Source organism: Macrotis lagotis, chromosome 8, assembly GCF_037893015.1.
Source record: "Macrotis lagotis isolate mMagLag1 chromosome 8, bilby.v1.9.chrom.fasta, whole genome shotgun sequence".
In the NCBI taxonomy this organism is placed as follows: domain Eukaryota; kingdom Metazoa; phylum Chordata; class Mammalia; order Peramelemorphia; family Peramelidae; genus Macrotis; species Macrotis lagotis.
The window spans coordinates 62,404,403-62,419,594 of record NC_133665.1 but is presented as its reverse complement, the minus strand read 5'-3'; the positions used below and the strand labels follow the sequence as shown (position 1 = coordinate 62,419,594).

Below are 15,192 nucleotides of genomic sequence, written 5' to 3'. Positions count from 1 at the left end.
AAAATACAGTTTAGATCTCAGAAAAATGGTTGAACATCTTTCAGACTGTGATTGAATTGGAGGAAAGAAGCAGTTAAAAGGCCCTCCAACGCAGAATTAATTTTTAGTTGGATCAAAAGCAGCTGAGCAATGCATACTGCTGGCTTCATGAATCATATGGGTCCCATGCGTTTGTAAATTGAAGTACTCTAAAATGCTTGAGAGAGAACAGTGACAAGATTCCCCTGTGGGTTATATGGAAACAGCTTTTTTTCTATAGAAAACTCTCTATATCAGAAAGCTTTGTGTTGCTTCTCTCAATATGTAGCTACAAAGTTAAAATATTCTCCACCTTAAAAAGAAAACCTTAGCTGGAGTCTTTTATCACTGAGACACCAAAGGGAATGCTATTGTCTAACAGTAATATTTGGGGGAATAGAAATGGGTTGAGAAAGGTATCTGGCGTGAAGCCAATTTCATGTTGTGGAAGGGCTTATAGTGGAACAATGCTAGGCAGGTGTTACCTGGACAAAATATAATGGAAAAAAAGACTAGATTTTGAGTCCAAAGCTCTGGGTTATACTCCTGGCTCCACAACTGACCACTCCAGTAAATGACTTCACTGAACCAGTCCTCAGTTTCATTTTTTTTTTTTTTATAAAATGAAAATAGCAATACTTGTATCTAATCTTCTCAGGGGACTGTTTAGGAAGACACTTTGAAATTCAAAAGCATGGCATAAATGGGAGCTAGCTTTCTTATCAAACAATTGATATAATGGTACAAATAACAATTTACATTAATATGGTCCTTTGAGCTTTACAAAGTGAGAAATCTGAGGGTTTCAGAGCTTTGGTGATTTGCCTAGAGTTTATTCTGCCAGACTTCTACGTTCATCTACTGAAACTCTGGCTGTTCTCTGAATCTGTCCTAAGGATCAAATCACTGCTTGGGAAATTACACTGCTGTTGAAATAGATTGGAAATGGCCTTTTGCAGAATAAATCCAGACTGTTTTGACCACCTGTGGTGACTGATTTGGATTTTGTTTATCTGAATGCTATGGTATGGATCTGGTTAAAAGAAGAAATTAGAACATGACTGAAAGGGAACTAAGTTTGGAGAAAAGGAGCCCTGGATTTCAATGCTGACTCTAATACTTATTTTGTGACCCCAGGGAATGTCATTTAACTATCAGTGAGTCTAAGTTTCTCTCATCTATAAATTGAGAAAAGCAACATTTGTGCTACTTACACTTCAAGGGTATTGTTTAAAAAACACTTTGCAAACCTTTAATTATTCTAAGCATATATAACATATATATTATATATAAATGACATTACACATATATGCATACTGAGAGAATACCCTCCCCCCACTCATCACGAGTTATTTTTTAGTGGGGCAATGACAAGGATGGTGCATTCACAAAATCTTATGCTGCAGCTTTGTTGGGACATGAAGGCATCCAGCAAGATCAAAATCTTGCCAGATCCTACCCAAGCTAGAAAAGCTTGAAGTATATTCTCAGCAAGTAACAATTTCTGTTTTCTTAGGACTAGTCTAGATAAGTATGGAAAGACTCATCAATATGGAAAAACCATCTGGTGATGAATTCATTGGCCACGGTAATTCATGAAACAAAGAGAAATACAAAATGGTACTCAATCCTATGTAAGTATTTTTAATTTCTAAACTGATATTAGCAGAGAAATGGAAAATCATACATAGTTTTTAAGACGATTCAAAATTTTAGGGGCAGCTAGGTGGCTTAGTGGCTAGAACACCGGTCCTGGAGTCAGGAGTATCTGAGTTCAAATCCGGCCTCAAACACTTAATAATTACTTAGTTGTATGGCCTTGGGCAAGCCACTTAACCCCATTGTCTAGCAAAAAAAAATGTTAATTTAATTATTGATATTTTAAGTACAAAATATTTGTCTGATGATCAAAAAGTGGACATATTATTAGAGAAATGGAATTGTATTGATCATTGCAGTCTCATAACAAATGAAACCAGAAATCCAAAGGAAGTAATAACTAAATGAAAAGCTGGCTAACTGGTTGTACTGAAGAAACCAAAAATGAAGTTGACAAAGTTGTTTTTATTGTATCCAGAGGTAACAAGCAATATTTTAATTTGGTCATCATGGATTGTGATACTCATGATAAACATCTGCAAAAATATCACCATTAAAAAAAAGGTAACTTTAGACAACCTCTGCTATAGAGAATAAGGAGTATGAGGTTTTGAAGAATTTGATAATGTTCTGATAAACAACTTATGTTTTAATATTCAGTGACTTAAATACAAAAGTTGGCATAGGGGAGGATGGCAAAATATATGGTTAAGGAATAACAAATGAGAGGTCAAAGGTTTATAGATTACATTGGTACTGCACACTTATCTATCATGAAAATTTTCTTTCAGAAGAAGCAATAACTACAATACTCATGTCATTCCTGAATCAGTTATTTGTGTATGATCAGTTTACTGACATATATTAAAGTACAAAGAAAAATTAATACAAAACTAGAACAAAAGTAAGAAAAAGATGTAACATGTGAGTCAGCAACTCCAACTTGACCCATTTAAAGGAACTGTTGACACCAAAAAAGGGAAATGGATGGAGGAATAATGAATGAACAACAAAGATTATAATAAACATTTTCTAAAGAGTTTAATTGCTAAAGTTAGCAGCTATAATGAGGAACATCAAAGAGTCTATAAAAAAACCTTAACTAGCAAATATTTACTCTCTTTGTTAAGCAGAGAAATAAGGCAACCAAATGATAATTATCAGAATAGGCTATAAACTTATTTGCAAAAACTTATAGAGATGGATGCTAGATTATAAACTATTATCTCACAAAACTGTAGGAACAATAGAGGGAGAAAAAAGTTTAAAATAAGATTTTTTGTGAGAGACCCCAAATTGTTTAATAGGTATTTAAGGATGAAACAGGAAGAAGGCTAACAGAAAAGAGAAATGCATATAAAAATTTATTTAAAAGATATATCCTAGTTCATCTTGAAGTACTCTGGATACTGAAATTTTTCTTCTTTACATACTGTAATTTTTCTTATTTGGGTCTCTTATGAAGTTTTCTCTTAAACTTATTTTTTCCCTCAACTGTTTCTTGATGAAAATGGACAATGAATTGGATTCAAAAATGAAGATTAAAAAAAAGGTTATTTGACCTTTGTGAAATTGAAGTTCTTTTAATGAACTAAAATAAAGGTCCTTCATTTTTAACACAAATATTCTTCCAGTGATGTTGTATGGAATGTCATGATTTTGAAAGAACTGAATTAAGGATCAATCAAAGGACAATGAAAAGGTACCTAGTAGCTGTGAACAGGATGAAACATTCCAAATAAAAAAAATTATGCAAAAATGGTATAAAGGATAATTATCTGAAAAATATAAGACTGGAAAAAAATGTAGACCAATCATATAGTTAGACTATAAGATAACTAAGTGATCTATATCCAACTTATTCCACTGGTCCTCATGCAATGTCAAGAGATGTAAAAGATCCTGAGCATGCTGAATAGATTCCCTATGGCAGTTCTAGGGGAGGACACTGATAAGAGTCACACAAGCAGGCATACACAGATTATGATCTACCATATAACCATTATTGGCAGAGGCATCCATATAGAAGAAATCACTGATCACCCGAAGTATTTAGAGTAGTGAGAGGAAAAAGAATTTTGCAGGTTGTGCAACCCTAGCTTCTTGAAACAGTATTTAATTGTCACACACTAATTTCTGTGTTTGGGAATATCCCAAATGAATACCATTAGTCACAAGAGGAGAAAAGCAAAAGTATGTGACTTATCATTACTCAGTGTGATAAGTAAGTGTGTGACTTAACATGACTCAGTGTGATCACATCAATGATACTGAACATTCTAAACAGGCACCAAACTCTGCAAAGTCACGAATAAGTGAGAACACACTCACTCCCCTTTTGATAGCTTCTAATTATAACTATATTCTAGAGCAAGAATTGAGCCTATATATGCATACCTCACTTGTTATTAGTTTTACAGAATATGATATTAGGGGAAATAAGAGTCACAGATGGCAGCCAGTGTCCTAGGAATCATAAGTTAAAATGGGTGACTGTCAGTTGAAGTATAACCCAATGAGGAATCCCAACTTTATAGTAGTATCTGCTTATAATGTATACACTATGAAGGAAATCAGGGCAACCTTATATGGGTAATGCCAAATATCTTGCCCTCTACTGATAAAGTGGGAATTATCTTGGCAAATATATCAAAAGGCCTGAATTCACTGTCTGAGTTTACAGCTCCCCAGCCCAAGCTCAGGAAAATCACTTCAATTCAATCCAATAGCACATTCATTACCTGCAAGTTAATTACAGGACAGAACACAAGGAACTGGGAAAGATACAAGTTTTAGATAAGAAAAAGTCCTTGACCTCATGGAGTACTTAGTTCAGTAGAAAGATATGATACAAAGTTAGATAATTATAATACAAAAGAATTTAAGTGTATTAGGAAGTGAAAAAAACAAATGTCACAAAAGGAAGGTCATTTTGACTTATAGTATCTGGGCCTTAGTTTCCTCATTTATACAATGAAGAAGTTGGATTAAATTTCTTAAGCATTTTCAACCTACAATTGTTTAAATTCTAGGTTTGTTCAGCACTTTTCTAAACACAGGTGTGAACCATCAACACATGAAAATATAAACTGGCAGAGTAGACAAAATAGGCACTGATTATTTGCATTACATGGCATTCTTTACTTTTTACAAAAAAATTGACTACATCTTTCCTTGGTGCACTTAAAAGAGAATTCAATCTATAAAAGTGATTTAAATGAAACCTTTCACAAACACAACTGCTACACAAAGCAGGCACACCTGCAAACATATGAAGAAATGTTCATCTATTTGTTTAATTTTTTTATAATTTTTTTATTCCTTGATATCTCTCATGGAAAAGAACAAATCTGAATTGTGCAAACAAGGTAAATTGAGATCTTGGGAAAAGTATACTGATAACTGCATAATTTTTTTTTTTTGCCCTATTTTGGGAAGGTTCTGAAACTGAAATGACTAGAGGATAAATTTTAATGAACTAGTTTTACAGGAAAGCTCAAAAAGGAGAAATGTTGGTGAGGGGAGTGAAGGAGAGAACAGTGATAGACCAAAGCACAATTTGTTAAAAATTGCAGGCTCAGGGTCCCATATGTGAACCAACTGATGAAGTCAAGCTCTTACTTGAACTGTGGAACTCTAGATGAAAAGCTTGCCTTACTTGAGTGGTCAGTCACATTCATTAAGGGAAAGAGGCCAAGACAGACAGAAAGGGTTCAATGCTTTTCTGTAGAATGAGGGTGTCAGCATGCCAAAGAGACAAGTTTATTAACTTCTAGGATAGTCAGCAATGGACAATATGCATTCTTTAAGAACTTGGACATTCCCCAAAGGAAAAGGACATGAATCTAAAGTGACCATTACCTTTTTTGGTTTTACAAGGTCCACTGTTGGGGTGAATTTCCTGTAAAGGAACTGAGACCACCTTTGCTAGGCCAGCATTCAACATATATTGATAAAGACGCTTAAATGTTCTTTCACAGAGACCCTGTCAAAATAAAATTTAAAAGTCAGCATGAAGGATCAAGAAGATGATTTGCAATAAACAAATAAGCACAAGTCCAGAATAGAATTACTTTAAGTATAATTCAGGCTGCCACAATTTTGTGCCATCAAGAAGAACTCAGCAAGTACAAAAAATGATTAAGGAATGACAAATCTTTAACAATCACCAAATCGGGGTGGCTAGGTGGCACAGTGGATAAAGCACCGGCCCTGGAGTCAGGAGTACCTGGGTTCAAACCTGGCCTCAGACACTTAATAATTACCTAGCTGTGTGGCCTTGGGCAAGCCACTTAATCCCATTTGCCTTGCAAAAACCTAACAAAACAAACAAACAAACAAACAAAAACAATCACCAAATCAACTACTTTTCAACCTGTGTTCCATTTAATCTGCAAAATCACCAAAAGCATTTTTAAAAAGTACCATGCTGAACTCTGGAATAGAGGGCATGACCAGTCAAGAAACAATTGTGGATTTTAAAAAAACAATTCTATAATGTCACTGATGTAGGAAACTTCCAAGGAGGAAACACCCTCTAACAATACTGACAAACTGCCTTGAAACTTATAATAGTTGAACATTGCCTCTGAAGAGGCTAAGACAAAAGTTAGGATACAACATAAGGCAAGCTAGGAATTCAGACCTTTTGCCTCCATAGTCAGCTTTCCCTTTGTTCTGCTCTGTAGTCTTTCTAATCAACAACAACCATTTATTAGAATACGCAATATATTGGTTTACCAAATGTAAGCAATTCTGTTTAGGTGCCCAGGTCCTGGGGTAATATCTATCAGGGTTGTTGCAGAATGGAGGCTGGAAGGCTGGACAGAATACTCAAAAGTGTTAGATTTAGGAAGCAACTACAAGAAAATCTAGTCCTGTCCTCTTATTTGACAAATAAAGAAACAGACCTTGAGATATGAGAAAATCAGCAGAACTAAAATGCAGGCCTATTGACTCCAAGATCAGTGTTCTTTCCACAGTGTTATACTAAGTAGATGACTTCTAATGTCACTGCCAAGTCTCAAATTCTATGATTCGAAAGTAAAAAAATTTGCAAAAACTAAGATTCTTAATATAAAATTAAGAGGCCAGGTTGTATAGTAGAAAGAATGAATCAATGGAGCCAGGAAGACTAGTGAATGTCTCACCACCATCATTCACTAGCTATGTAAGCTAGGGTAGGACCCTTTACCTGCTCAAACATTGGGCTGCTCTCTGAGATTCTAAGTTATACAAATGGTGGGAGTTGCACCAATGAACGGAATCCTCATATCAAGAAAACTAAAAAGTGCTTCTTGTATAAGAAGTTTCTTCCCCTAGTAAGTAGAAAGAGGAATACTTGGTTTCTGGGCTATTAAGATCAAATAGTTTGTAGTTTCTATTAATGACCAGTTTGTAGTTTATATTAATGAAGTAAAGAAGTTATCAGATTCACCCATGACATATTAAGCATGGATCAACAGAAGGAACTATCTACTGTGTGCTACTGGTTAAGCTATGCAGGTCTATCTGTCTAAAAAAGAATGGGATTGAGCTGGGAGATGGGGAAGGAAACTACCTGCAAAGTTGTTGCTGCATATGTTAAAAGAGAGTTTGACACCCTCTTACACTGGCTGGCTCTCTACCTCTGGGAATGGCAAACATGTGGCTAGAGCAATAACAATGATAGTGCACATATGGTCCAAAAAACTCACTGGTGGTTCGTAGATTGTGCATATTTGCTTAATCTATGTATCTGAGAGAGAGAAGCCCATGGACAAGCATAAATTAAACCCCCATCAACAACACATTTGTGTACCCAGCATCATGGAAAAGGAATGAAATGATACAATTTCTGACTTTTAGGAGTCTAAAACAAGAGACAATAAGTTTGAAAAACCCTCCTTTTCTAATTTGTCAGACTGCTTCTCAAACTCGAGGCACTCAGAAGCAAAAGAATCTAGAGCTGGAAGGAAGCCTAGAGCTCTCTTCAACTCTTTTCTATGAATGAGGAAAGCAAGATCCAGAAAGGGTAAGTTCCTAGGGTTAGCAGGGTCCTTACAGAGTAACTTTCTTTTTTTTTTTTAGGTTTTTTTCAAGGCAATGGGGTTAAGTGGCTTGCCCAAGGCCACACAGCTAGGTAATTATTAAGCGTCTGAGGCCAGATTTGAACTCAGGTACTCCTGAATCCAGGGCCAGTGCTCTATCCACTATGCAACCTAGCCGCCCCAAGAGTATCTATTTCAACAACCACATTTAACAAATGAGAAAACAGACACAGAGAAAAATGATTTGCCCCCTTGAAACTGGGTGGGGTAGCAGAGAGAGAGAGAGAGAGAGCTAGGCCTGGTGAGTCAAGAAGCTCTGAGTTCAGATATTTAGTAGCTCACTGCCTCTAAGTTGGTCTCAGATTCCTCACCTGAGTACCCACCATGGGTTATCGCTTCACATTGTGCCTGGCACAGAGTAGGTACTTCATAAACACTCATTTCCTTCAGTCTTCCCTTTCAAAGTCTCAAATCTACTAAGGGACAAATGACAAATTGGAACCAAATCCAAGCAATGCTTTTTCCACATTTAAATTTCCGTGTATGTCCTTAATACCAAATAACTAGAGATTCAGATATCTATCACTGGGGAAGTTGGAGTAGCTGAGATGTGCAAGAGAACATCCTTCTTTCTTTTTTTTAAAATTTATTTAACGCAATGGGGTTAAGTGACTTGCCCAAGGGCACACAGCTAGGCAATTATTAAGTGTCTGAGGCTGGATTTGAACTCAGGTTCTCCAGATCCAGGGCTGGTGCTCTATCCACTGTACCACCTAGCTTTCCTGCAACTTTCTTCATTCTAAGGAAAATTACAGGATGACTCAATTCTCACAATAAGAATACAGACCATTACAGATCACAAAAGATAGATTTACGTTAAAAACAAAGCTCATTTAATTTTTACAACACTTCTTTAAAATACTTTTCTCTAACTTTTCTAAAAATAAAGTCTAAAAGGTGATTTTTCAGCAGTGTAATGCAAAGAATACTGAATTTGGAGTCAAAGAATCTGAGTTCCAAGTTAGTTTACATCTCTACATTCCTTTACATCTTTACCTTTCTCATTGGTAAATGAAAAGGCTTCATTAGATATTCTTGAAAGATTCTGCTTAGGTCTAAAACTATCACCCTATAAACACAATAGCCTTGATTACCTTCCCTTTATAATATAGCATCTTTTTTTATCTGAAATGGATAAAATGGAAATAATTAAAAACCACAATGGGTGGGAAGTAGCCTCCCAAGTTTCTATACTTCAGTGGAAAGAGCACTGGACTTACAATCAGGAAAGATTTAGGTTAAAATTCTGCCATAGATGTGTATTAATTGTGTGTGAATATGGCAAGTCATTTAATCTTTTATAAGTTTCAATATTCGCATTGCAAAAGATAATTCTACTTATAGTATCTAATAGGGATGCTGTCATTGAAATCAATAGAGTATGTGAAATAAAAAATACTCTGTAAAGTCTTAATGTGCTATTAAGATGTCAGTTATCATGCTCCAGGCTTACTTGGATGGAATCTATAGAGATAAGAATATAAATTTCTATAATTGCAACTTATAATTAACAAAGCATTTTTTCACAACCACCCCATAGGGATACAGATAAAGTACAAATATTATTAGCCTCATTTTACACATAAAGTAACCTGCTCATGTTCCTACATGTAGAAAGTGCCTGAGATCAGAACCCAGGTCTCCCAACTTTAAGGCTAGAGCTACTTTTACATAGCACTGCCTTAAAGATTGACCAAACTGGTGACTATTTTCCCACCTTTCACTTTTTACTTCCCTCCCCAAGTCTGCCACTGAGATATTCTCATGAAAGAATGCAACCAACAAAACAGAAAGATGTTTTGTTTTTGTTTTTAGGTTTTTTTGCAAAACAATGGGGTTAAGTGGCTTGCCCAAGACCACACAGCTAGGTAATTACTAAGTGTCTGAGGCTGGATTTGAACTCAGGTACTGCTAATTCCAGAGCTGGTGCTCTATCCACTGCATCACTTAGCTGTCCAAAACAGAAAGATGGAATGAAAAAGATAACTTGAACTTCATATGTCATTTCCTCATGGTTTCTGAACACAGCTGGTAACAAAATTCAATAAAAAAACCTTAAGTCTGCTTAAGAATCTAATGAATCTAAGCAGAGTTCAAAGGAAGGACAAAGTACTTTTTCACTTCTGTTGCAAAGTGAAGAAAAAGTCAAAGCCTAGAGTTGTTCAAGCCTGTAACATAGTCTTGAGGTTTCAATTTGTGATTCCTTTATTCCATGCTTAGAGAGCCAGAGGTCTCCAAACCTAAGCTCCTCATACAATAATTACGTGCAGATTAAATTCAGCACAGCACAAGCACTGGAAAAACCACTGAGTGTCTCACCAGTTCTTCCCTCAGGCATCCTAATGTCTCCATCTGGTTAGTTCGAATGCTCAGCATTGCAGAAAGCTTCTCCATAAGGATGTCATATTTACTCCTCCTATGATAAAAGCAGATGATTTGCCATTTTCAGTTCCATTGTCACAGGCCATCTGTATTTTTAAAGATTGCTGTTCAAGAACCGTATGTGTAAACATCCTTTTATAGAGTCTTGGGAACCAAGGATGTTATTGTTGAAAGGAACCTTAGAGATCATTTGGTCTGACATTGAGAGAAATCGGAGATCCAGAAGATAAAAAATACTTTTCAAGGTCATAAAAATAGTCCTTGACAAAATCAGGGCTTAAAGAGATCATGTAGCTCCTTTAAAAAAAAAACGTGTGTGTGTGTGTGTACACACACTTCTATACAAACATATACACTTCTATATACACATATATATACAAACACACACACATGTATGTGCCCAGTTTTCTGCTCATAAACACTAACATCTCTGACTTAAGGGACTCAGACTGACTATGAAAAGTGGCAGGCTAAGAATACCAATTCTCATATCCTGGAGCTCTTAGCCTCTAAGATATGATGGCAAAAATCTTTCCTTATGTCCTAATAAAGATACTATGTGGGTGACTTAAATATTAACGCATAATGACAAAGATAGACAAATTCTTTGCGATATATGATGGAAAACTATGAGACTGAACAGAACATATAAGAGTCAGAAGACCTGATCACCTCTCTATTAGCTTCTCTTTTGGAGTACACCATATTCTTTTTTCTTGACTATAACAAGCAAAATATATCTAACATAAAGGAGAATGTTATAACTATCTCTAAAAGAAAATAAATACTGCAAAATGTTCTCTAGAAAGAACTATGGGCTCTTCTGAAAAAAAGGATAAAACCTTGTTTAATTCCATTTTAGTCAGGGCTGGTGTGTTGCATTGTGCAATCCTATTAAATGCTGAATTCTGTTACTCTTGGGCAGAAGAGGGAGCACATGTAATAGGTGCAGAGCTAAAGGCCCACTTTCAGTTTCCATTTTTGCTGCTACAAGGATATGCAGTGCTATGAAGGGATATAAATCATCCTTACATTATTACCAGCTGTGAGTCTAGTAACAAGAATCTGACAGCTATTTGATATGTGAAAATATGCTAATCAAATATGCATATGACACAAAACTAGTAGTAATATCTATTATGGTGGATTTTCTTCAAAATCTCAGAACACTAGTAGAGCTGATATGAATAAAATGAAACTCAACAGGATAAAGTAAAGACTGACCTTCAAAAAAAACAATCACACCAATTACAATGGTGGCGGTCTTAATAATAATTTTTGTTAAGTTGACATGAAAGAAGAATTTCTTATTGACGACAAACTTCTCTAAATATTTTTATTAGCAGATGGTTTCCCACTTACTCTTTCAAGCCTGAGAACACTATAAAGCCATTTCAGAGAAGTAAAAAGATTGGTCTACCAGAGCACTGAACACTATAAAAAAAATAAACAAAAAAATGTATATTTCCTATCATGTGCATTCTGAAAAAACAGTGATGGATATTTAGTGGGCCCAGTGCTCAAAGTGGAAGATACTAATTGATATATCTGGGACTCGGAGCTGTACTGATGATTTCAAACAGTTTACCACTGTCAAAGCTGGTATTTTTTTTTTTCCTTTATGAGTCTGAATCTCCCTAAGTCTTCCAGGTTAGACTTGCTGGTCCTTCATGGAATCTAATTCCATTGCTGATTGATAAGGAAATTTTGATCTGTCCCATTTCTGGCCAATTCTTTCCTCACTAGGCAATCTAATCTGGTGGCTTCTGGAGAGCCCAATTGGTGCCAATTTTCATGAATTCACTCAACTATCTCAAGTACCACTCTAGCTCAGACATCCTCACCTGAAGAGATTCACTAGCCTCAGTATGAAGAATGGAAAGGTATCTTCCTGGCATAACTTTATATTTTTTACACCAATATTCTTCCAGCATTGCTGTGGCACTTCAAATCATAGACAACCACAAAGTTATGGAAGAATTAAAATGAAAAGAAGCCCAAGGGCAATGAAAAGAAACATGGGAACATAGAGAGGTTATCCATGTTACTGTAGACAACTTGGGAGCAAATGGTCATAAATGAGATCACTGAGGACAAGAAAAAGATAATAACTTAAGCTAAAAGAATACAGGAAAGGTCTGAAGGGTGCTGGTAAGATCATCTGTGGAGATTTTTATAGGAAAACACAGATAAGAATAACAGAAGAAAAGAAGGCAGGTCTCCATGCCTTCGTGAGATCAGCTAAAATCTATAAGGGCAGATGGAGCATTTACACCAGAGGGATCATTCAAAAAAAGAAAAGGAAGGGTGGCTAGGTGGCGCACTGGATAGAGCACCGGCCCTGGAGTTAGGAGGATCTGAGTTCAAATTCGGCCTCAGACACTTAATAATTTCCTAGCTGTGTGGTGTTGGGCAAGCCACTTAGCCCCATTTGCCTTGCAAAAACCTAAAAAAAAAAAAATGTTGGCTACAATCTTAGCATGAATCAATTGTCATAAATCTGCCCCTATTCCATTCTCCTTGAAGAGTTGGGACTTCCATGGGTCAGGAACATTGCACATATAGTAGAATCTTCAATAAATGCTAATTCATTGATTGACTGCACTGAAAAGATGATGATTCCTCAAAAGAATTAGCAAAATCTGGAAGGGGGAGAAGATAATGAGTTTTGTTATGAATATAATAAACTTGAAATGCCTTCAGGAATATAGAAAACTATTAACAGAAAATTAAAGTTCTGGAAAGAGACTGGCTCCAGAAACAGGAATCAGGGAGTTATTTGAATAGAAATTATAATTAAATCCATGTGAGGTGATGAGTTTCCAAGTAAGAGTTATACAGAAGGAAAAGGAGGGTCACATCAGAGAACTGGCAAAATCTCTACATATATGTACAGCAATCCACAAAAGGAAACTGAAAAGTATCAACAGGATAAGAACGAAAAGCAATGTTGAATATTGTTATAAAAATTAAACCAAAACTAATCAAACAAGAGAAGAGTATCCACCAAGAAGAAAAGATAGCTAGGGTAGCTGGATGGTATAGTGGATAGAGCATTGGCCCTAGAGTCAGGAGGACCTGAGTTCAAATCTGGTCTCAGACATGCAATAATTACCTAGCTGCGTGACCTTATGCAAGTCACTTAACCCCATTGCCTTGCAAAAAATGAAAAGAAAAAAAAAGAAAAGATAGCTAATGATATATCAAATGCTGCAGTCATCAAGGAGAATAAGGACTGAGAAAAAGTTACTATAATTGGCAGTTAAAAGAGCATTGGTCTCAAGAAAATGCAGTTTCAATTGAAATTTGCAGCCAAATTACAAAGGGTTAAGAAATAAATAGAAAAGTAGTGGAGGTAACAAGTATAAGTAGCATTTTCTAAATATTTGCTTATGAAAGGGAGGAGAGGTATAAGATATCTTAAAGGGCAAATAGGGTCAATTGTTACTGTTTAAGGATGTGGAAAATCTAGGCATGTTTATAGGCAGTAAGAAAGGAGCTTATGAGAAGGGAGGGATTAAAGATAGGTCAAGTATTGGAGAAGATTGAAGGGAATTCTGCCAAATATGGGAGGAGATGGCATAAAGGATATATGTAGAGGCAATGGCTTTTGAAAGAAGGACTAACTTGTCATCAGAAATAGAAGGAGAGCCAAGATGTCAGTGTGAAGGCAGGAATTCCCAGAAATTCGTTCCCCAAAAACTCTAAAAGCCATCAAATTATGATTCTAGGGCGGCTAGGTGGCGTAGTGGATAAAGCACCAGCCTTGGAGTCAGGAGTACTTGGGTTCAAATCTGGTCTCAGACACTTAATAATTACCTAGCTGTGTGGCCTTGGGCAAGCCACTTAACCCCATTTGCCTTGCAAAAAACCTAAAAAACAAACAAACAAACAAAATTTATGACTCTAGTCAAAATTTGGAGGGGCAAAACCCACAGAAAGACTGAGTGATATAATGTCCCAGTACAAGACAACTTAGAAGTTCCATGGGAAAGGTCTGTTTTGGGTGTTGGAAAAAGCTGCTGTGAGTGTATCCCCAGCTTCAGCTGTAGCCAGGCCAAAGTACCTAGATCCCTAGGGGTGCTTGGGTCTGTGGCAGAGGGGGCAGTTTCCAGACCTCCTGGCCCTGGGATCACTGGGAACAGCTTGAAGGGGTGGTGAGAGAACTCTGCCATACCAGAGTGAGTGCAGAGCCAGTGCCAGCCTCAGAGTGGCCCTGTGGTGAGAACCTGCAGTGGTGAATAGGGGAAGCCAGCATGCACATCCAGAGCACAGCCCCCAGATGGTAAAGGGGTCGGGGGGGGGGGGGGCTGCAGAAATCTCTCTGCTCTCCCTGGGGTTGTTTGCCCACACTCATATCCAGGTTGCAGTTTGGGCTTCCATACTACCATAGCCAAGCGGGAACTCTCCTCAAAGCTCCAAGGCAGAGGGGAGAACCTGGGGTCACCCACATATCAAAGCACAGGCAAGAGAGCAGCAGAGCCTCTCATAAGACCTTGGAAGAATTAGGGTCCTCCAAACCCCCCCAAAGCCTTGGAAGTGCGGTAAATCAGTCATAGGCTGAGGAAGTGAACAAACAAAAGAAAAAGAAGAATCTGAACACAGAAAATTACTTTGGTTCCATGGAAGATTCAGAAGATGACAAAATCGAAGCTTCTGTATCCAAAGCCTCCAAGTGAAATAGAAAATGGGCTTAGGCTATAGATAAGCTCAAAAAAGACTTTGAAAAGCAATTAAAGGACACAGAGGAAAAATTGGGAGAAGTGAGAGCAGTGCAGATAAATCATGAAAACCAAATCAGCAGCTTTCGTGAAAGAAATACAAAAAGTACTGAAGAAAATAATATGTTAAAAGACCAAATGGAAAAAGCAACAGAAACGGCAAATGAGAAGAAGAATGCCTTAAAAAGCAGTATTGGTCAGCTTGGAAAAGGAGATAAAAAACTCTCTGAAGAAAATAACTCCTTCAAATGCAGAAAGGAACTAAAGGAAGACAATGACTTTGTGAGAAATCAGGAAGAAATAAAACTACTCCAAAAAAAGCCAAAAATTAGAAGAAAATGTGAAATGTCTCACTGGAAAAACAACTGATCTTGACAACAGAT

The 15,192-nt window shown here is 36.7% G+C and overlaps 1 protein-coding gene across 4 annotated transcripts in view; it reads right to left on the bottom strand.

Moving 5' to 3' along the window:
- The window catches only part of GTF3C1 (general transcription factor IIIC subunit 1), a 133,263-nt gene that overhangs the window by 87,181 nt on the left and 30,890 nt on the right, over positions 1-15,192 (bottom strand). For all 4 annotated transcript variants that reach the window (XM_074197386.1, XM_074197387.1, XM_074197389.1 and 1 more), the window contains exons 5-6: positions 10,026-10,122; positions 5,479-5,602 (exon numbers count right to left, since the gene is read on the bottom strand). In XM_074197386.1, coding sequence (XP_074053487.1) covers positions 5,479-5,602; positions 10,026-10,122 — 221 coding nt within the window. The remainder of the gene's footprint in view (positions 1-5,478; positions 5,603-10,025; positions 10,123-15,192) is intronic.